The sequence below is a fragment of the Cryptomeria japonica genome, chromosome 8 (genome assembly GCF_030272615.1).
Source record: "Cryptomeria japonica chromosome 8, Sugi_1.0, whole genome shotgun sequence".
Taxonomy (NCBI): domain Eukaryota; kingdom Viridiplantae; phylum Streptophyta; class Pinopsida; order Cupressales; family Cupressaceae; genus Cryptomeria; species Cryptomeria japonica.
In genome coordinates this window covers 529,853,374-529,876,669 of record NC_081412.1, presented here as the reverse complement: position 1 = coordinate 529,876,669, position 23,296 = coordinate 529,853,374, and the positions used below count along the sequence as shown (strand labels likewise).

At 36.6% G+C, this 23,296-nt stretch overlaps 1 protein-coding gene across 14 annotated transcripts in view; it reads left to right on the top strand.

The window, feature by feature from the left end:
• The window catches only part of LOC131055414 (tRNA-specific adenosine deaminase TAD1), a 110,036-nt gene that overhangs the window by 4,174 nt on the left and 82,566 nt on the right, over positions 1–23,296 (top strand). For 13 of the 14 annotated variants that reach the window (XM_057989883.2, XM_057989888.2, XM_057989885.2 and 10 more), the window contains exon 2: positions 1,357–1,477. In XM_057989883.2, the coding sequence (XP_057845866.1) occupies positions 1,357–1,477 (121 nt within the window). The remainder of the gene's footprint in view (positions 1–1,356; positions 1,478–23,296) is intronic. The other variant, XM_057989886.2, reaches the window with a different exon arrangement.

The following is a 23,296-nucleotide window of genomic DNA, read 5'->3' as shown; positions in this document are numbered from 1 at the left end:
ATAGATATCTTTGTATATTATGAATAATATGATTATGAGATTTGTGTGTAATTCCTTCAACATGGTATTAGAGCTAGATTAGGAGCTTGAGCACCAAAGTTTGGTTGGGGGAGTGTTGGAGAAATGACTCACACCCAAACCATAATAAGAAGCCTAGCAGAAAAGGCCTGGTCACGATGAGGCGTGGTAGTTCAGTGGTAGAGCACCCCAGCGTGCGCATGGGAGATCCTAGGTTCAAGTCCTATCTAGTCTCTGGAAAATAACATACCTGTTCACTATGTCAGCATAATTTCAACAGTAAGGAAATATTAAAGGTCACAGTCTTTATTATGTTAGACAAGTATTTGGTTTCTAGGTAATGTAATTCATTGTACAACTCAAGTTTTTCAGAACTGCATGTAATTTATTTTGATTTGTTTTCACTGCGACATTCTTTGATACTTTTTAGTGTCTGCATTTTGTCTGATTTTTATTATTTATTTTTATCCACAGTTACTACTTTGTTAATTTCAGGTTTTACTTGCTACTATGCTTAGTTTCTATTTTAACTTGCACATGACTTTTCAAAATAAATGTGACTTTTAATTGACTGCTTGTGTAGAATGCTGCCTTGGGCTGCTGTTGAAAATGTTTAGTTGTTGGTGAAACATGCTAATGTCATGTATTTCTTTTCATCACTGGTGTTAAGTTATTCTGCATTTAAAGATATGTTCAATTGAGCTTGCCTACTTTCCTATTATCAGTAGTGTTCTAATTTTGGAGTTAGAGATATACATTTTTGAATGTTGTTAATAATTCTTATATTTTGAAATATATTATTCAAATTTTTAATACAATACTATTACATGCTGTTGAAAAAAAAATGGCCCTTCCTCACTACCATCCTTGAAATACAGTCCTGCATTCTCTGCTTTCCCTATCCTGGAAACGTTGTGGAACATTGGCTATCAGCAGTTGTAAATTTTATTGCTATTGGCTTAAATAATGACACATACTTTTTGCAAACTAATATCCAGGGGACTAAGGAAGTGCAAATAACTTGAAATGTTTATTGTGCTATGTAAGGAGGGAATTGTAGAATAAACAAATCGATTTGCAATTGTGTTCTATCCTGTAGGGGTTTAATTTCTAAGTTAGGATACCTAGATGCTAGTTGACTTTTTTTTAGTGAGAAGGCAATTTGTGTTTTGTAACGTGCTTTTATGTTAGTCTTATTTATTTTGATAATTTGATTTGATTCTGAAAAAAGAACATATTCTAATATTCTTCTATGTATCATTGTGCTGTTTGGCATTTCAGCCTTATTATGATTCTTAGATATGCTTGAATCTTGAATTTTTATTGCTTCCTTGGCAGAATTAAATGTTATTTCATTAGGAACTGGAACTAAGTGCCTTGGGCGTTCACACATGAGCCCAGCTGGAGAAGTCATCAACGATTCACATGCTGAAGTGATAGCAAGAAGATCTCTTGTCAGGTGTATACTTGTCCACTTAAAACCTTATATGTTTATTCTATGTATGAACTTAATCACACCATTTGTCAGAAATAAATTATCATAGGCTTTATAGGTTTTAGAGTCATGTGATGCACGTGTGTCAATATTTTTAGGAAATATAAATGCAAGATCAAGAATGCTCTCAGAATTGTTGTAATAACTTCTGTTTCAATGGAAAAAAAAGAACTTATAAAAGAAATCATTAACCGTCAGTATATTTGTAGCTCTTCTATTCTGGTCTAGCAATGATGCCAAAATTACCAGGGAAACAATCATCTGAACCTTCAATATAGTATAACTAATAAGTTAATTATGATATCAACGACAAGACAAGAATTCATTCCCAACAAGACAATCAAAACGAGACCTCCATTTCAGTAATGAAAATATATTTTTATATAATTGAGTTTTACATAAAAAAGTAGATAAAAGAAAAGTATATGTGCCTTGCATTACTAAAATGTCAAATTATGAACATGAATATTGTATCCTCTAATGCATGATATAATGCGTTTTCTGTGAGGAAGAACCAAAATGCCAAAATAGATTTAGCAAAAATATCAAAACGAATAACAGAAATAAGCCAGCAGAATGGAATACTAGAAGACATTTCCCCAATGATCTAATATGAGAGATGTACTACCATTACTCCTGAGGTAGTGTTTCACAGTTCAATCATAATTAAGGAAAAATAAACTCCATAGGCTCTTTAAAAACAAGAATACAACACCATTCAAGACATATACCACATTGACTGCTATTTGTTGCATATACCAAAATAGGGTAAGAGGCTTCTCCCACAAGGTACATGCTAATAACCTTTGATTACATCATAGTACCATTTCATTGGTGCATTGCTGACTTGATATTATACATTTCTCAACAATGCATCATGAAGGTCTACAATATCTCAATCATAGTATACAAATTCGCTGAGTACTTGGTGAGTCACCAAGTACTTGTGGAACTTTTCCATGAGAAGACTAAATAATAAATGAATACGAAAATTCGGGATGTGAGGTTGAAACTTGAGACACATTTCCTAACAATAGTTTAAGTCTGTTAGACATTCAATAGCACTAGAAGCCACATATGAGTTCCTCTTGTTCTATACTTACTGATTATGAAAAAAAATACCCTCATAAATTTCATTTGTTTCCAAATGTCATAGGAATTCCCTCAGTATATTGTTATTAGTGAAAACACGATAAAAGTTCATAATATGTGTACTAACTTATGCAAGTTATTAACCTTAAGTGTACTTTGCCAACATCATCATACAGTATCGAAGCCATAGTTCAGAAACTTGTGCCCAACTTAGACTCAGTGACTCAGCAACAACTCAGCAAATTATAAAATACGTAAATTCCTTATCAAATGCAGTTAAATAGACCATAAACAGGTGCTTTTTTGCAGTTTAATTTGAGTGATTGTAGAGTTTCTGGCACCTATGGGGCTGCATTTGCAGCTCAGTTTGACCTCTGGTAAGGATTGACCATGATTTCTTGCAAGTACAATACTAGCCAAGAACATGTACTGAGTTGTAAGTGAGTAAACTTGCTATTTACTTGGTTTCAGAAATAGCATGCTATTACACTGCAAATTTTTTATCTATGATCCAAGCATGCAACTTGGCATTGTAGGGTTATTGCCATTTTGGAGTCTTATTATCATTAATGGTAATTTTGATAAGGAAAAGGGTTTTCTCTTAGAAAAACTGATGTGTGAAAGAATTGCCTTTGTGACCCTTGAGTTAGGAATTTGGGATATCCTATATGGAGCAATTCAGTGAACTTGGCTTTATGTGATGATAGACCCACTCCACAAATCTAATAAAAATTCTTATCTCTTGTTATTGGAGCAGTTCTCCATACCTAAACGACCATATGGATATGGATAGCCTTAGAATCTGCTTTAGTGGCAATCTTTTGAATAGATCCATGCATAACTTTGCTCTTTTTACACGTAGGAACTCCATTTGTCAGTAAATATCCACCTACCCCAAAGACATATCTTCAAGAAACACCAATTGTCAAGCAGAATACCATATGAATCTGATTCTATACATCAATGGATACAATGGAATCCTAGGTGGAACCAGGGGTATGCATCCCATCAGCTAGCATGCCTGCAAAGTCACCACACAGTCATCTCATTGGGGTAAAGAATTATGACCAAATCTCTTGCCAAGAAAGCTCTGACCACTAAGGTCAACACCAAGTTCGTTGCCACCCTATAAGTGAGGGGTGTCTCATAGGTGACCCCTTCCTATTCATGTCTCTATAGGCATACGATGTTTTTCTTTTGGTGCATCCAAGTATCTCTCTCTTATTTGAAGGTAGGAATAAGAAGAGTACCAATGTAGTATAATGGGGTTTTATGCCACAGCTACTGGTGCTTGTTCCTGCACCTCTAGCCAGAATTTCCCCCTTTTATGCAAAGCTTATTATGACTCACTAGAAGCCTCATGACTTTAGCAGTGATGTGAGGTAGTTTAAAGCACAGCAGTAATGGCACCTTTCCAGATATTTCCTTACGCATTTTACAAGATTATCTGTCTATAAATATTATTGTCTCTCTAGAAGACACACTTTTTTAACTTCAAAATTACTATAATATATAAATATTTATTGTTCACCAACAATCAAAGATGGGATTCTAATTTCAATACATCTTGTCCTCTGCAATCAACTTTTTCTTGAGACATTAAGTTAGAGTACACATTTTGAAGCAAAGTATGCATATATAGTAGCAACTCATGAATAAAATATTGCATAAATTTAATATTTTATGCAATAATAGTGTGCTAATGAGGATGAATAAATGCTTTTCTTTTGAATGCCTGGTATTAAGAGTATTGAGTGAACAAGTAAATTCTATGGCATGCACAATTAGACATTGATTGGATTTATAAGCCCCTTTAAACATTTTCATTTAACAAGACTTTTCTTCTTCTTGGGATGTTATCATATAAGATGAATGAATTCTTTTGAATTACTATGGATTCCATGGGTGACTGCCATCCTTATATTAGTGAACTGCCAATGTTCAACTGTAAGACACAAGGCTTTAATGTTGTTTTTATCTAGTGATAGGACACAAGTAAGTGTTCACCCCTGATTTTTTTTGAGTTTATTTGATTGAATAAGACAGAGATGCAGAAAGTGTTTTGTGTTTCAAGTTCATTCACCATGTTTGTTTTATACATTGAATAAACATTGTAATGAAAGAGAATAGACAATCCATTTGCAATAAATCATATTTATCTCCATTAGAAAATCAGAAAGCCTTAAGCATTAAAGTGAAACCAGACTTGAGAATTAAATTACAAACCTGATTACAAAGACAAGAAATGTATTTTCAGACGTCCAAGTGAACGGCACACTTTTCCAAACTCCTCCAATTGACTTAGCACCAACAGGTAATCAAATGCAGATTTAAAATCCAAAGAAAACCATGCCAAAGGTGCAGATTGAAATGACGAGCAAAACCTACATGCTAAATGAGATATGGTGCCCAGCCTAGAGGGGCGATTTGACTAGGTAAATCAGTCCACCAAAATCTTCAAGTAGTTAAAAGGCGCCCCCCTAAGGAATACAGTGAATCAATATCCAGAATGAAATCTTTCACTCCCACTGAGTTTGAAAAGAACTATGATATCTAGTATCTCTGAAAAAGCACACCAGCACACTGAAAGGACACCAAATCACTACCAAACTTGAACGGCACTCTAAGAAAGCTCACACCACATCAAACATTAGATACCAATAACAGAAAACCTCATAAATCTTCAACATCTTCAAACCCATATCACCAAACCAAGCCAAAATCACTGTCAATCTCAAACCAAGCACACACATCTAGTATATGCAAATGAGAGTTCAAACTCAAATATATAAGAGGGAAGAATTAGGGCAACACGCATTTGAATTTGAATCTATTTACCTCTCATTTCACCTTTTGAAATAACATGGAATTTCCCCTTCAAGTTTGACCCCTTTAGAGCTCTTAATATTTAACTTATAAAAACACTTTATTCACTCCCTTGTCTTCGTGTCACCTTATGAAGGCAAATATAAATCTTTTAAATTATTAAAACCCCACCTTGCCTTGGCATCACTTTTGGAGTTTAACTTGCTTTTTAAAAACAACTTAAAGTGGCCCTCTTCCCTAGGTGTAGGAATAGGGGGAACACTATATGAACACATCATCTGTAATGTCCCTACTAGTTAGAGATTACTGTCCTGCAAAACAGATTGTTAGAATACAACATATAAATATATATATATAAACCATTTTTTAATTTGCAATCTATCTTTAATACTTAATTAACATGATCATAATTTTCATCAAATAAAAGGATACGAATGCCATATGAAAGTATGTCCTTAGGCGGCCGTGAAGCTTGCCTTCTCGGAACCCCTTGGTTCCAAGCCCTTCAGGAAATCGAAGATGAGTTCGAATCCTGTCTTGGGTGTAACCTCTTACACCCAAGCCATCCAAGGAAGACCCTTGTCTATTCCTTGCCTTGGGTGATGCCTTCATCATCCAAGTCCTCAGAGGGGACCGGTCAGATCCGTCTCTTCTTGGTTGAGTTTAATCAACCAAGCCATACATATGCATATCAGTTTTCAGTATATATACTGCCCTAGGGATTATCATAATCCCCCTTTTAGATTAAGGGAGTTTCCTCCCTCTAGCCTCCAACATGTAATCACATTTATAATACATTTTTGCATTTTATTACTATTTTCCATTCCACAATCCACATTTACATATTCCTGAATTACATGTATTTCCTAACATATATTCATAAAAATGTTCGTTAACCAATATTCACATTTATTTCTTAACATATATTCTTACTATTCATTGATATGCATTTATTACTTATGTTCATACATATTCATTAACATCTAAAAATCATTCATTACATATGTATCAAACTGTTAATTACTACATTCCTTAACATATGTATTAAGCTGTCCATTACTATACTAACATATGTATTAAAGTATTTATTTTATATTCATTAACATATGTATTATTAATATTCATTAATATATATATTAGAATATTCATTATTAATATTCATTAATATATATATTGAAATATTTATTATCAATATTCATTAATATATATATTAAAATATTTATTAAGTATATTCATTTGCATATACATTTGTGACATCCCTTACCTATTTATTAATTTACCAATTATTAACACATTTGTTAATTACCTTTTTGTATACATCACTAATACCACTACTGCCTAAAAAACATAAGTTGGTAGTATAACTTTGGCTATAAAGGCAGACAGATCTGACATGGGTCAGATCTGGTCTGCCACTATATTAAGTATGACTGTCGTACTTATTGTTGTTTATATTGATATTACTATTAAAGTTTGCATAAACATTATCAGGCTTCATATATAAGCATACGTATTAAGCCATCCTCATGCATACCACCGATAACAAGAATGGTTGCTGCCTATGGCTGGCCTAGTAGTTCCGATTTTCCTCTCCTACGTGCCCCCCTCCTCTTCCACATTGCACGTTCTTTATATACTTTTCATATGTCCATTGAATAGGATCACATCTTCTCATGACAACGGTTATGACTTTTTATAATTCCCTTTCCTTACGTAATAGTCTTAATCTCTTAGTATGATCGAATATAATTAACTAATAACCATATTTTTATTAGCACCGTTTGAAGTCACTTTTTATGGTACGTGGTATTTGACTATTCCACGTCTCTTAAGGACACATACTCATGCCTATCAGATATTGTTTCACCTACTGGATATAGTTCGCCGACTATCGACCCTCCATCCATTACAATAACCTCTGTCTTTAGCCAATATCAAATATGTAATACTTAGGAATATAACTTTATCGTTCTTCCTTTCCCGATATCCATCTTTCTTTGATTGTCGCCGGCTATGACTCTTTAATAGTAGATTATACAATATGGTTAGAGCATGATGAGTTGTAATTATCGATGATGATATGGCTACTGGTGTTTAGAAGTGGTCAGTGACTTTGACCACCAATTGTAATTTTTAATGATATGGAGCCAGATGTATGTTCATAATAATCGACTGATCATACCCAAAGTTGAACACCAACCCATGCCCCTGTACCCCTTACGGGTTCACTGTTATTTAATCTAGTAATATAAGCTAAATTATATATTTATTGTTTTAGATATATAAATCATGTTTACATTTAAGAATAAGTAAATTATGTTTATATAATTTATTTTGATAAGAATATTATTAATAATAAATATTAATAATAATGTTTAATAAATTCCAAATAGAAATTCGTTGTTTATTATAATATTAATTAATAATAATAATTACTTCATTTAGGATGTATATAACGATCAAGGAGGGGACATGACATCATCCTTCACTTAAGTTATAGAGTGACTTTATAAAAGAACACTAATTATCTTATCAACTTTATAACTCACCAAGGCACTAAACTAGAAGGCATTGCACTCTGAATTGAAAGGAGATAGAAGCCAAGACCAAGTGCTAAAATAATACTTACTAAAAATAGCCATATGCTAAAAATAGAAACTCCGCTAGAATACACTGAAAACCCCTGCTATAGCTCTCCTCAGATGATTGAGTCCCCTAACCACATCCACTTAGCCTACATGAACTTGAGAATAGGCTTATGGAATCCTCAAATTGACTAGGTGCAAGAAGGGGACATTACAGTCCTCCCTTCCCAAGATTGCTTATCCTCAAGCAATTGCGAATTTGGATGCTATAAAATTTGACCACTCTCCCGTTTAGCATCCTCCACTAGCAAGTTCTTCCACTTCACCAAGTACTCCTTGATAAGTGCTAACCTTCTTTCACAAAGTACGCTCCTTGAAATCAACCACTGCCTCTAGAATCAATATCAACTTTCCTTCCTCATCCGAAGGAGGCAACTTTATAGAAGGAATTACATTACACCCAAGTGCCTTTTTGCGGTGAGATATGTGGAAGACATGGTGCACCTTCCTACTCTCAGGTAGCTCAAGCTCATAAGCCACTTCTCCAATCCTCTTGGTGACTTTGAATGGTTCACGAAAGTGAGGCTTAAGTTTCTTTAACCTACTCTTCTTGAGAGTGGACTGTGTTGATGTGTGTTTTGTGACACACTACAACACAGAATAAAATACCAAGTATTCTATGCTCTCTTGAACAAGGAAACCTCAAATGCTAAACGATGTGATCAATTAAGGCTACCCCAAGGTTTACAAGTGTTATATCTAGACAATGCAATAGATAGACTCAATGAATGATGTGGTTTGCCATTATCACAAAAGGACTTACGCTTTTCACTTCTACTAAGCAACTGGAACTTGAATCCAATATAGCAATTTAATGATACTTTTTTCCCAACCTAATTCGATCTCTTCAAACAAACAAAGATCAAAAGGATAAAGGTCAAAGAAACTAAGCTAAGATCCTAAGGACAATGAAGATAATGGATAATGCTTAGATAGACAAATTCCTTAAATCAAGCTTTGCTTCTCCATGATGACAACAACTACACAAAATTGATGCGATCTCCAAAGGTGATGACAAATTTTTCATATTGTCAACATCCATTGAAATACTCAATGTTGGCACAATTCAAATGATCATCCACAATCGAATTAAGATCAAAGTGAGTTTTTGGCTAACCATACACTACAATTGCATTTAACAAATTACAAATGGTATGAACCAAGGAATTCATCACATATCTTCATATTTCTCCATTAAAATCAATGAACTTCAACTAAAACTTGAGAAGTAGAAACCATTCAAAATGTTGAAACATCACACAAAGATTCACCATTTCTTCAATTTAAATTATGAATCAATTTTTACATAGTCTCGGCAACAATTTTTGATCTCCTCCCTACTACTATTACTACTTCCATTGCCATTAAACTCTTCCTTACTATTATTCACTTCTAACTATTAACCTCTCTTATTAACCTTTATAGATGAAAAGACCAAGGCTTATATTTACAAAATGAAGGGCTTGGATTGATTCTAAAGCAATGGCTAAGATAATTCAATTAAACCCTAAGTGGAGTTAGTTATAACCAACAGCTTTTACATTTAATGCTATCTGTTGAGAAAATTATACAACCTTGAATGCATGTCCTTTGAGGAAAAGGACCACTGAAAATTAACATAGCCTCAATGGCACGATTTACAAGGAGTAGATGATGACATTTCATTAAATGCATTCACATGTCCACTTTTTCTCCTTTGGATGAGTCGGGTTCTATGAATCTAAACATGTTGACCTTGAATTGTTTGATTGGTTGGAGATGAGTAGGTGCCACCTTAGCTTGCATATCTTGTAAACTTTCTTCTCCTTGCTCTTGGTTTCAACTCCACTTCTATAGCATCATAAAGAAGTGTCTGGAACTCCAACAATATCTCTTGATACTTAGCATATATCTATTGATGTGTTTTTATGCACTATGCAACACATAATAAAATACTAAGTATTCTATCCTCCCTTGAACAAAATCCTCCCAAGTGCTAAACTTCATGATCAAATGGGGTGACTCCAAGGTTCCGAATGTCAGGTCTTGACGTGCTCTTGGACAGACTCAGTGTGTATGATGCGATATTGCTAGAATCACAAGGGGGACTTACGTTGACACTTGAATGCTGCTGGAACATGGAAGTTTACTTGACTTTAAAATAGAAGATTAAAGGGATAGGGTTTAGGAAGCTAATCTAATCCTAGAATGTAAGTGACTATGAATGACTTAGTGAAATTCAACTAGACTTTGCTTTGCATGGCAAAGCAACAACTACACAAAGTTCAGTGCGATCTTCTAAGGAGAGCAAAATGATGTTCAAATTACCAACGGCATAAACACCATCAATGCAATGCATATCAATGAGTGAGTAGTAATCGAAGTTAAGCTCATGAAGAGAGTTTAGTTGACCACGCAAGATACTTCACAATCAGCGAAATACTATTAGTATGAACATCAGAATTTCACCATTAATCATCCATAATAGCTTCCATTCATCTAATTATCACCATCTAACATGAGGATATAACAAGAAACCATGCAATTATGTAGAAGAAACAACACATTCCACCATAAATTCAATGAAAAGGATGTTTATTTACAAACTTGGCAACAATTTCCTCCTTCTCCTCCTACTCTACTCTACTTCTAACTTGCTGCTCTTGATCTCCTAACTTGTGAATTATTAACTATTAATCTTTACAAATGAGGAAACCGAGCCTTATATAGGTAGCTCTTTACAGTGAGTGGCTTAGATTGATTCACAATCAATGGCCAAGATTACAAGATGAAAACCCTAATTAGGGTTTTTAACACCCATTACATTGCATTTAATGCTGACCAATGATAAAATTACATTTTATAGGACACATGTCCTTCCTTGAATATTTGACCAATAGATGATGAGGGTAGGTGCATCGGATTTTGTGCCCACATGTGGTAGTTATTTGCCTTGTTGGATGAGTCAGGTGCATTGAATCTAGACGCTTTGACTCGCTCCTTGTAACTCATGACAAGTGTTTTCTCTTTCTTCTTCTTTGTAATGTTGATGAATCTTGGAGTGTTGCAGTGTATTGGACTTTCTTCCATGTGCTGAAGTCTTGAATGGTGTGATCTCCTTGAGCACTTGTATCTCTGATGTTTGTTCCTCCATTCTGTGATGATGATCCTATCCGTCTCCTTGAATTCCTAGGGCTTTGATGCTCTTGTTGATTCAGCCTTGATGTATGTTGATCCTCACCCTAGTGATGTTACCTTGCATTATTCTTCAATAAACCACGACTTCACCTTCACTTGAAATGAGACGAGATGCTGGAGAAATCAGCATGTTTCTTCCTTCCTCCTTGGTTAGACTCATTGCCCTGGTGTGCTTGAGCAATCCTTCATGACATTGATGTAATGATGAAATCAGGCTAATCTTCTCCTCCATATTGCTGAGTGTGATCTTGATGTTGTAAGTGAGCTGATGAGCCTTCACCTTTCCTTTTCATATGCTTTGTCAGCTTCAACCTGAAAAGAGCACAGATACAAATCAAGATAATGTAGATAAAGTACTTCTTACTGCCCTAAATCTTGCCTTCAAACCATGACTTAGATCAAGAAATGACTGATTTTACTGGGGAAATGATGTTCTCAGTTCTGATCCATATCTGATTTTACTGATTTCATGTCTGATTTCTTATGTTTTAGGTCCGAGACATGTCTAATTTTCATTGATTTCAGGTCTGAGACCTGCCCTTAGCCGTGGTCTCATAAGGCACTGACAGTGATCTTCAAGAAGTTCAGGCTTTTCATCGTCAACTGGCAGTGACAACAAGCAAGGAGGTTGGGGTTTTCAAGTGCCACTGGAAGTGGTAGGTCGGAGATTTCAAGCCCAACTGGAAGTCACCTTCAAGTAGGTCGGGTTTCTCATAAGGCACTGACAATGCTTGCAAAGTTCAGGGATTTCAAGTGCAACTTGCAGTGTTATCACAAGGTGGTTGGGAATTTTGGCATGAAGTGGAAGTCACCTTCAAGAAGGATCGTGGATTTCTCCTACAACTGGAAGTCCTCCCTGCAAGTCGTGGTTTTTGGTTGCAAGTGGAAGTGGTTGGGCTTTTGAGGAGGCATAGGAAGTGACCTTCAAATGAGGTCGGGCTTTTAGACAGGCACTGACAGTGCCTAGGTCGTGGTTTTAGCCTTCAAGTGGAAGTAACAACTTCCAACCTTTGTCATCTACATCCTTCATCTTCTTTGATCATTCATTTGATCAACTCTTGAAATTGCTTTCTCTCTTTACCTTAGATCGGACCTTTAGGCCCCTACTAGAAGTGCACTAGCCTGGTCGGGGTTTTGAACACCCACTGACAGTGGTCGTGGATTTGAAGGGGCTCTGACAGTGGCTTGTGGTAGGTCGTGGATTCAACCCCTCACTGACAGTGGCTCTAAAATGTCCACTTTACTTGCTCAATTAGCTTGTTTAAAGCATTTCCACTCATTGCTAGAAGAATTCACCAATCTCAATCATCCTTATCTTTGAAAATTTAAGCATTCACCACAATCAAAGTTCATTTCGCCAAGTATAAAGACTTTCTCACCTTGATCGGGCTTTAGATGGGTCATAGGAAATGCATGTGAGCTGGTCGGACTTTTGACCATCAACTAGAAGTGCTTGTAGAGGCTGGTTGGAGATTTTGAGGGTCACTGACAGTAGTGATGAGGCAAGGTGGGGATTTAGGGGGTCAATGACAATGACCTCACGTTCAATTTTATTGATAGTGACACTTCATCAATTCTATTCTAAGGGTCCTTCATCTTCAACAAAACCTCATCATGGTAGCCTATGCCCTAACCCCCCTCTTCTCAAGCATTCCATTCTCTTTGACAGCTCTCCATACTTAAGACTCAAACCATCTCTGATTTTGAAGGCACATGATGATGATGATCAAATGAAATGATCATCACAAATCATTCATTTCCTAAGCCTTGAGAGCTAACTAACTCAATTCCACTTAAAGAGACAGACATGACTTATTACTTCCCGACAACTTGGGGCATTGCACCTCCTACAAGTAAAAGGTTAATAGCTAAAGACACCACTAGACAACTAACCTAGAAAGTGGAAAAAAGTGGGGGTCCCCATTTGCAATGGGGTGATGTGTGAAAATGTCACAACAATATCTCCGTTGGATGAGTTTCTAACTTTGATTAACTCTTTTGAAACTTCACAAGGCTTTCCTTGTCTTCTCCTTTCACATTCCATCTTCATGCTTCACTATCTACTTTTTGATATCTTGGATCTCCTTGATCTTCCAATCATTTTCCTCCATTACAGAGCAATTCTTCTTTGTCACTTTCTTGAATATCTTCTTGAAGTGTGAGTCTTGATGTTGTCTTCCTTCACATTGTTGCCTTCCAAGTTGCTTCATTTGCTTTCTTTGAACTTGAATATCTTGAGCTAGTCCTCTTTCATGTTGTCCTCCTTGTTGTGAATCTTGATGTTGTTATTATATCTTTCTCCATGCTGTACTGTCTTTCTTCATCCTTGGATATCCTGAAAAGAGGAAAACAAAATACCTTGGATTATACTTGTGAATGCCATCCTATGTAAGTAAATTGCAAGAAACTATGATAAAATGAGAATTTGAGACCTTGCACTTCTAATTTATGTTGACAAATCAATCTTCAATTGTGAAATTGTAAAGCAAGCCCTTTTAAACCCTTGCTGTTCACCTTTTTCACACAATTTTCTAGATAAATGTGTCTTAATACATTCTGATTTTGTCTCTAACAGTTTGGAATAACTTGAAAATTCTGGAAATGATGCCTTTTCACATCTGGAAAACGGTTGGAAATTGATCTTGAACAAATTCACTTGAGGTTTTGTGATGTTTCCTCTTGCCCCTTAAACTTGTTTTAGGTCTGATTCACCTTCTTTCAGGTCCGACTTACCCTCTCCTCTGCTGGAATTCGTTTGGTTCTGATTGGAATTCGCTTGATTCTGCCTTGGATTATTCTGAATTGAACTGGAATGGATGTGGAAATGGTTTCTTGATTCCTTCCCCTTTATATGCGTTAATGGGGCAGGTTCACACTTGACAAAAGGGGGTCGGCTAAGAGGATAATTTTAGTTTGTTTCCCTCCAAAACCTTCAAACCATCTTCAAATTTAAATCATTTCAAACCCCCTTTTCAAGGTCAGCCTCCTCTATGGATTGTACTCATCCTAGGTGTGATTCCTATTTATACAAGGACTTATGGTGCATGTGAAGGGTGACTAAGGACTTCTAAGCCCATTTGATTGATGTTCTAGGACTAGAAGGCACAATTTAGAGGTTGATAGGGACTATTGAGTGATTTTTCACTAGTACAAGGACAAATGAGCAGGTTTCATGGTTACTTAATGACAAGAAGGCGGGTTTGAGGGTTGTCCAAGGACTAATGAGCGCATTTCAAGGCTGACCAAGGACTTTAGGGCGCATTTCCAGGCTTGTTATGGATTTCCAAGCAGGTTTTGAGCTTCAATAAGGAATTTGGGGCGGGATTTTCACTGATCCAAGGATTGGTGAGCGCAAATTGAAGGGTGACAAGGACTATCAAGCGCTAATTATACCAATCCAAGGATTTTGAGCGCAATTACCTCTTAGAGAGGGATTCTTGATGGATTTTCAATTTCAACTCAGGAATTCCTTACTTCAACTCTGGATTTTACATTTTAACTTTGAAATTCCTTATTTGAACTTAGGATTATATATTTCAATTTTAGATTTCCACACCTCAAATGAAGATTTTAAACAATCCACATTTCAATTCTGGATTTTAACATCTCAAGCTTGAATTCCATGTTTCAAACGTGGATTTTGTGTTTCAACTTTGGAATCAAAGTGGAAAATTGACCTAGAGCTGGAAATCATTTTTTCAGAATATTATAGATTGCTGCACTTTTCTGAATTAAACTCAGAATAAGAATTCTTATTTGATTTCCACTCGATCCTTCAATTTCACTTAATTGATGGATTGTTGTTGAATGATTGATATTTGTATGAATGATTGATTGATTGATTGATTGAATTCCTTTGATTGTATGATTTGAGGAATTGGTGAGTGATGATTCAGTGATTGATGATTAAATTATTGACAAGTAATGATGTAATGAATGCTCGTTTGATATATTGGTGAATGATGATTTGAGTGAATGCTGATTTAATAGAGTGATTTGCGGATTGATTGTTTTCTTGATTTGATAATTAATGATTGCTTTTGCGGATTCATGAGTGGTGGTTGATAACTCATCCTTGAATGCTTGGAATGATTTCTCCTTTATGCTTTTTTGGTGAAAGGGTCACCACCTTTCATACAAATTGAGTCACCACCTGCTATTGCTGCCTTTCGAGAATATTAAATTATTGTCCAAATTGATTACTCTTGGATATCCTCCTGAAATGAAACCTTCTTCCCTTTATATCTTCCAATGTGAGGGAGAGTCACACCTCTTCATCATGTCTTCCCTTTGTAAGGGTCACAACCTTTCACAATTACCACCCTTTGAAAAAGTCAAAACCTTTCACAATTACCACCCTTTGAAAGGGTACAACCCTTCATCATTTATGCCCTTGAAAAGTCACTTCCTTATTTTCTTCCCACTCCTTTCTTCTTCCATTAATCCTTTCTTAATCCCTATGTTCCATTCTTTCTTCCTTCCTCCATATCCCCTTTCAAATGTACTCTACCCCCTTTTACGTTTCATATTTGAGGAAGTCACAACTCTTCTTTGCATGCGTCTTGACCATTCATTTAATATTATTATATATATATATTTTTATATTTTAATTTTATTATTATTTATTATTAGATCCTATTTCAGAAAGGGGACATCACAATCTGCTTGTATATCTTGCAATATCCAGGTTGGCGAGCCATAGGAATGCCATTAAATGTCTTAAAAATCTTCATTTTAAGCTTGGATTCAGGAACAAGCAATAATCTTTTCTTGTAGTAAACGAGATTATCCCTTACCTTCTACCTTTCATCTTGCAAGGAACCATCTAGAATACTATTGGCAAGGGCATTCTTTGCATATTCGGCTTGTATTTGCTCCTTCCAATCTTCTGTTATCGTTGAAAATGAACATAATTTTGTCCTTCTTGACAATGCATCAACCATTATATTCCTCTTCCCCCTGACATATTTTATTTAAAATCATAGGCTTGGAGTTTGCTAACCCATTTTTGTTGCCTATCATTGAGGTTTGTTCAATTTAGGAAGTATTTAAGACTATTGTGATCTGTTTTAACAATGAACCTCCCTCCAACAAGGTATTGTCTGAATTTGGCTACGACATGCTTAATGGCTAACATTTCCTTGCAATAGATGGAGTAGCCTTTCTCACTTTCTCTCAACTTCCTACTCTCGAATGCAATTGGGTGTTTGTTATGCATTAGGACAGCCCCAATACCTTCACTTGATGCATCACACTCAAGCTCAAATGGCTTAGTAAAATTTGGAATGGCTAATATAGGACTTGTGCTCATCAAACGCTTGAATTGATCAAATGATTGCTGTGCTGATTCAGACCAAACAAAAGCTCCCTTTTTAGTTTCATCTGTAAGTGGGGCAGTCAATTGTGAAAATACCTTAACAAACCTCCTATAGAAGCCACATAGCCCAAAGAAACCTTCCAACTTTGTGAGATTAGTAGGTGGAGGCAACTCAAGTATAACTTTGATTTTCTTAGGATCTACTCCAACTCCCTTAGAGCTGATTATGTGCCTAAGATATAATAATTCTGTCATCCCAAATTCACACTTGGACCCCTTAGCAAACAAAAACTCACTCTCAAGGATACCCTAAATCTCATCCAAATGTCTTTGTGCTTTTCCCATGACCTGCTGAAAATAAGTCTATCATCAAAGAAGATCAAACATACATAATTGCTTACTGAATATCCTATTCATGCATGACTAAAATGTAGCAGGTGCATTAGTCAAACCAAAGGGCATGACAAGGAAGTCAAAATGGCCAATGTGACATCTGAATTCTGTTTTTTCTATATCCTCTTCTCTAAACTCGTTCCGATGGTATCTTGATCTCAAGTCTATCTTAGAAAAATTCACTGATCCATGTAGCTCATCAATGAGCTCATCTATTCGTGGGATGGGGTACCTGTTCTTAATGGTTTTCTTATTCAATGCCATGGTCCCATCCTTCTTCTTCACCAACACAACTGAAGTTGCAAATAGACTCCTTCTCTATCTAATATGTCCCATATCTAAAAGCTCCTTCATTGCTTTCCCTATCTCATCCTTGTGCCTCTTAGGGTGCCTATAAGGTGTGGTTATAATTGGTTTAGCTCCCTTCTCTAACTCAATTGCATGCTCAATGCCCCTATCAGGAGGCCTACTTGGAGGAATGCTACTGAAAAGGTTGCTTTGCTTGGAAAACAAAACCTAAATGTCAAGAGGATATGATCTCTTCTCCTCTTTTGGAACTGTGGGCATAATAATACACCCTATTGCCCACTCTACTTGATCATGCTTGAAAAGCCTCACCATGCATCTGAAGGATACTACATGTGGCCCTCCATCAGATATTCCCCTCAAGATCACATTCCTACTCATTAATTTGAATTTCAGCTCAGTGGTCTGAAATTTAAGAGTGATCTCACCAAGTGATTGTAGCCATTGTGTCCCCAACATTGCATTGTATCTCCAATGCTCACCACATAGAAGTCATCCTTGACTTCATAGTGCCCCAATTGTATACTCAACTATGGAATCATCTTGGTGCAAGTAATAGTGAAACCATCTATCTCATGTGTCTGAAGTCACCTATGTGCTACAAGTCCCTCATCTATGAAATTATGAGTGGCACCTGTATCTATCAAAGCAATCAATTGCTGTCCACCTAGTACTCCTCGAATGCTAGGGACTCATTCTTTTGGAAACTATGGAGTTGGGCAAGCTTCCCATCATTCTTGTCACCCTTTCTAGGCTCTTTCAATGTCTCTTCTTCCTGTTTTTCATCCAAATCAGATTGCTGGTCCAATTTTTCTGATGAAGATTCCTCTGTTGAATAGTATTCTATCTTACTCACCTTTCTTGTAATTGCACACTTATGTCTTGGGTTCCAAGGCTCCTTGCATGAGAAGCATAAATTCTTTTTTCTTAGGTCATTAAGTGCTTCACTATCAAGTCTTGTGACTGATTTTTTTCTTGATTGGAGTCTTTTGTGAAATGTTTTTTATCTTTCTTATTTGAGAAAATCTTGGACTGAACTTTTGATTTCAGGGTAGCCCACTCCATACTCCTTGCCTTCTTCATAGCTTCATGCAAGGATGGAGGATCAAATGTCTTAATCTACCTCTTAAGTGGTTCCATGAGTCCCTCACTAAACAAGACTACCAATCTCCTTCTGTAATCCAAAAACTATAACTAAAAGCCTCTGAAAATCTGCTATGTAAGCATCCACTGTGCCATTCTGTTTCAACTCTGTTAACTCTCTAAAGTGCAACTCAGGATCTTTCTTGTCAAATCTCTTAATGAGTTAATTAGTAAACTCATCATAAGTAGTGATAGATCTGTTACCCAAGGTAATAAGGCCATGGTACCACCACTCATGCACAACTTCATCTAAATGCAAAGTGGCAAACTTAATTGTCTCATGCTTAACCATAGGTCTAAGTGCTAGGTAGTTGTCCAACTTCTGCACCAAAACTCTAGTTGTGCACTTATTACTACCATCAAAATGAGCTAGTGTCACCTTGTCTAATGCCTGCTGTAGGTCTCTCTAAATTGTTGGTCCTCTGTGATCAGCTCTTCCACCACCCCTCTTCTTCTTAATTGAAGGTTAAATTGTTTTTAAGAGCTTTAGGAAGGGTTTCATACTCAGCCTAGGCATTCTGTAACTCATCCACCAATAGTAGAGGAGTCTCATGAGCAACCTGTAAAGCATCTCTATGTATAAAAGTAGTTTGGAAGGGCCTAGGTATGGTGTTTGACCCTGCTGCTATAGGCTGCCTCTCACTGTTATTCTGCTGATTTGTGGAACTACTGTCTCCACCTTGTATTTGGCTGCCTTGTGAATTGTTCTGATTGTCCCATGTGTTATTTTGTGGTAAACTTTGTCCAATCTTACCCAAGAGCTGTGCCATCATGTCCATCATGGTATCAAACTTCTCAATTCTAGAGTTTGGGCTAACAGAACTAGTTCATCCCTTATCTTTCTCAGTCAAGTTCCCTGTAGTGTTCTGATGAATCCCAAGAACACCTGAAACTGTCTCATCGTCTGGAACCTATGGGGGCTACCAACGAGCTTTCCTTTGTTCCCTGTTGAAATATCTCTGTTCTCTTTCACTCATAGAAGGTATGCGGCTGAATGTAGCTGTCTAAAGTTTAAACACAGGCTGGCAGGAAAGGTTTGCTCTAATACCACTGAAGTGTTCACCCTTGATTTTTTTTTGAGTTTGTTTGATGGAATAAGATGGAGATGCAGAAAGTGTTTTGTGTTTCAAGTTCACTCACCATGTTTGTTGCATACATTGAATAAACATTGCAATGAAAGAGAATAGACAATCCATTTGCATTAAACCATATTTATCTCCATTACAAAATCAGAAAGCCTTAAGCTTTAAACTGAAATCAGACTTGAATTAAATTGCAGATCTGATTACAAAGCCAAGAAGTATATTTTCAGACCTTCAAGTGAACAGAAAACTTCTCCAAACTCCTCCAAATGACTTAGCACCAACAGGTAATGAAATGCAGATTTAAAACCCAAAGAAAACCACACCAAAGGTGCACATTGGAGTGACCAGCAAAACCCACATGCCAAATGAGATATGGCGCCCAGCCTAGAGGGGCAATTTGACTAGATAAATCATTCCTTCACCAAAATCTGCAAGTAGTCAAAAGGTGGCACCCAGCAATGAGGAATACAATGAACAAATACCCATAATGAAATCTATCACTCCCCTGAGTTATGAGCAGAGCTATGATATCCAGTATCTCTGAAAAAGCACACCAGCACATTGAAAAGACACCAATCACTAAACTTGAACAACACTCCAAGAGAGCTCACACCACACCAAAAACTAGATACCTGTTGATGTGTTTTTTATGCACATGCGAATACAGAATAAAATACCCAAAAGTATCTTATCCTCTCTTGAACAAAATCTCTCAAATGCTGAAGATTAGCTTAAGGATCACTTGAGAAGACTTCAAGGTTCATGAATGTAGGGTCACTATGTGTGGATAAGCTCATTGGTTTGATGTGATTATGCTAGAATCACAAGGGGACTTACTTTTAAATGCCTGAATGCTTGATTTGCTGGAACTTAGATCATCTGATATTGCAATATAGTGATGCTTTTTGTCGTAGACTAACTTGAATTGAAAAAAGGGCAAAAGGAAAGGGTTGAGAGAGTCTATTCTAAGACCTAGAATGTAAGAAGATAGTTGAATGATTAGCTGGAATCCTACTGGGCAAGGTCTCCCCATTGACTTAAACAATTTGACACAAGCTCAGTGCAATCTTCTAAGGACGTTTCAAAGATGTTCAAATCATTACCATCAACATTGATCACCATTCAAGTTAATGCATAAGAAATGGATGTATAACGATTCGAAGTTAAGCTCATATCACTCCAGTTGACCACGCAAGGCACACTTAATCAGCAAGAGGCTAGTGGTATGGACAAAACGAATTCCACACAAATTCATTCAACAATTTCTTCCATTCAATCTAATCCACATAAAAATAAATTGAGAAACAAAGACCATGCGAGTTGTTGAAATAACAAATCAAATTTACCATAACTTCAATGAAATCAATTGTTCTTTACAACAAGGATTTGACAACAATCTTTGCCTTATCCTAATCTAACTTCTATTCTAATTGCTATTCTATTCTAATCACTATTAGCTAACTATTCGCTATTGCTATTAACCTTTACAAATGAAGAGTTTGAGCTTTATATAGAGAGCTCATTTACAATGAAGGGCCAGGATTGATTCTCCATCAATGGCTAAGATTTTACAATGAAACCCTAATTAGGGTTTTTTACAACAAACTCTCCTTAGCCAATGAGAAAATTACATTCAGTGAGTGTGGACCAATAGATATCAGGGGTAGGTACATCAGAGTTTGTGCATCCATGTATGAATTAGATTCATTGAATCAAGACACGCCGATGTGGACCTCTCTGATTGGTGAATGGTGACTGGGATGATGACTAGGATGCCACTTCAACTCGCACTTTGTAGGCTTGATTTGATTCATCACCATGAAGGGATGTTGAGAGATATCTCTTGATACTCAACATTATCTAGCTCGCTCAAAGTAGTGGTGATGAGAATTATTGATGCAACTAAGTCCTTCCATCCTCGCTTGTTTGCCTTGGAGTGATTGTATGACTTCTCCTTAACACTCCTTTGATCTCTTCATGCCTCCATAGTGTGGCGAGAATCAAGATTCCTCTTAAGTATTTTGTGCTTGTAGATGAAGCATTCCCTTTGCTTGCTGGTGTAGATATCTTCCTTGCAGCTTGATCTTGATGTTGACATTTTCTCTTTAGGACACTTATTTTGATCTTCCTCCAACATGATCCTCTTCATTTCTTTGCTCATTTTCTGCAAAATAAACAAATAAGCATCAACACACATGATTAATAACCTTTTCATACTCTTATTTTGACTTGATCTCTCATTCTGATTTCATGTGATTTTTCACTAGATTTAATCAAAAGTTCATGCTATAGGTGCAATTAGGTCAAATTAGGAGGCACTGTACATATCTCCAAAGAATTTCGGTCTAAATCATGGGAAAGGTACATGAAAATTTTGCTTCAAATTAAGAGCAAAGGACATGGTTTGGTGTATACTTATCATTCAACCTCTTACACTTGCCTTTACTTTACTCAAACCTTAAGTGTTTTAGTCGCTTTAATGCTGAATTAGCCTTCAAAAAGACCTTAGGAATAATTTCGCTCAATGTCCTTGACAAGGTACACTCCAAATTTTGTTCTAGACCATCAACAAGGTAAATACATGACCTTAGCAAAAATTCGCTCTAGATCCTCTGTAAGGTACATGTTCCAAGTAATAAATTCGATCCATTTCCTTTGCAAGGTACATGACCTTAGAAAGAAATTCGCTCTATGTCCTTTGGAAGGACAAGGTCCAAGGTAAGAAATTTGCTCCATGTCCTTGACAAGGTACATGACCTTGTGGAGATTTTCGCTCTGGGACCTTTGGAAGGTACATGAAAAAGTTCGCTCTAGGACCTTAGGAAGGACAAGGTCAAGGTGGAAAAGTTCTCTCTATTTGGTGGCCAAGGTACATGGTCTTAAGATGAAAATTCGCTCCAAGTTTGAGGCAAGGTACATGACTTGGAAATTTGCTCTAGGACCTTTGGAAGGACATGACTTGGACATTTGCTCTAGGACTGCTCCAAGGACATGAAACAAGTTCGCTCTAGGACCTTAGCAAGGGCAAGGTCAAGTAAGAAATTCGCTCTATGACCTTAGCAAGGACAGGGTCAAGGTGAGAAATTTTCGCTCCATGACCTCTCCAAGGACATAACTCAAAATTCATTCTAGGGCTTCACTTGGAGAAATTCGCTCTTGATCCTAAGGAAGGTACATGACCTTAATCAAAATTTTCTCTCACTTGGTTGGTTTTGACCTTAAGTTTCCCAATCCTTCCACATGAAAGCATCATCAATTCGACCCTTAAGAACACCTATAGAGGAAATTCGCTCTGTGACCTTTGGAAGGCACATGCCCTTGGTGAAATTTTTGCTCTAGGACCTTGGCAAGGACATGACATCAAAATTTCGTTCTAGGACCTTTGCAAGGTACATGAGTCTATGTCCTTAGCAAGGTACGGGGTCAAGGTACTTGGGTAAATTTCGCTCCAGCGAGGGAGCAAGGTATGCATCCTTAGGAAAGACTCTTGACTTAGTCCTTTCACCTGACTTTGCTTAGTTTGTTCAATCCTCAAGTCTTTCACCCATAAATCATTCTTGCCACATGCTTGATGACTTACTTCACTCCACTCAGGAGACCAACCCGACATGATGGCCCTCTAGATACTTGAGAAACTCTATCCCTTCAATGCAAAGACTAATAGCAAAGACTCTAACACAACCGAGAAAGCAAAAAGTGGGGGTCCCCATTTGCAATGGGGCGATGTGTGAATACCTCACAACAATACCCATATCAGAAAACCTCATAAATCTTCAACATCTTCAAACCCATATCACCA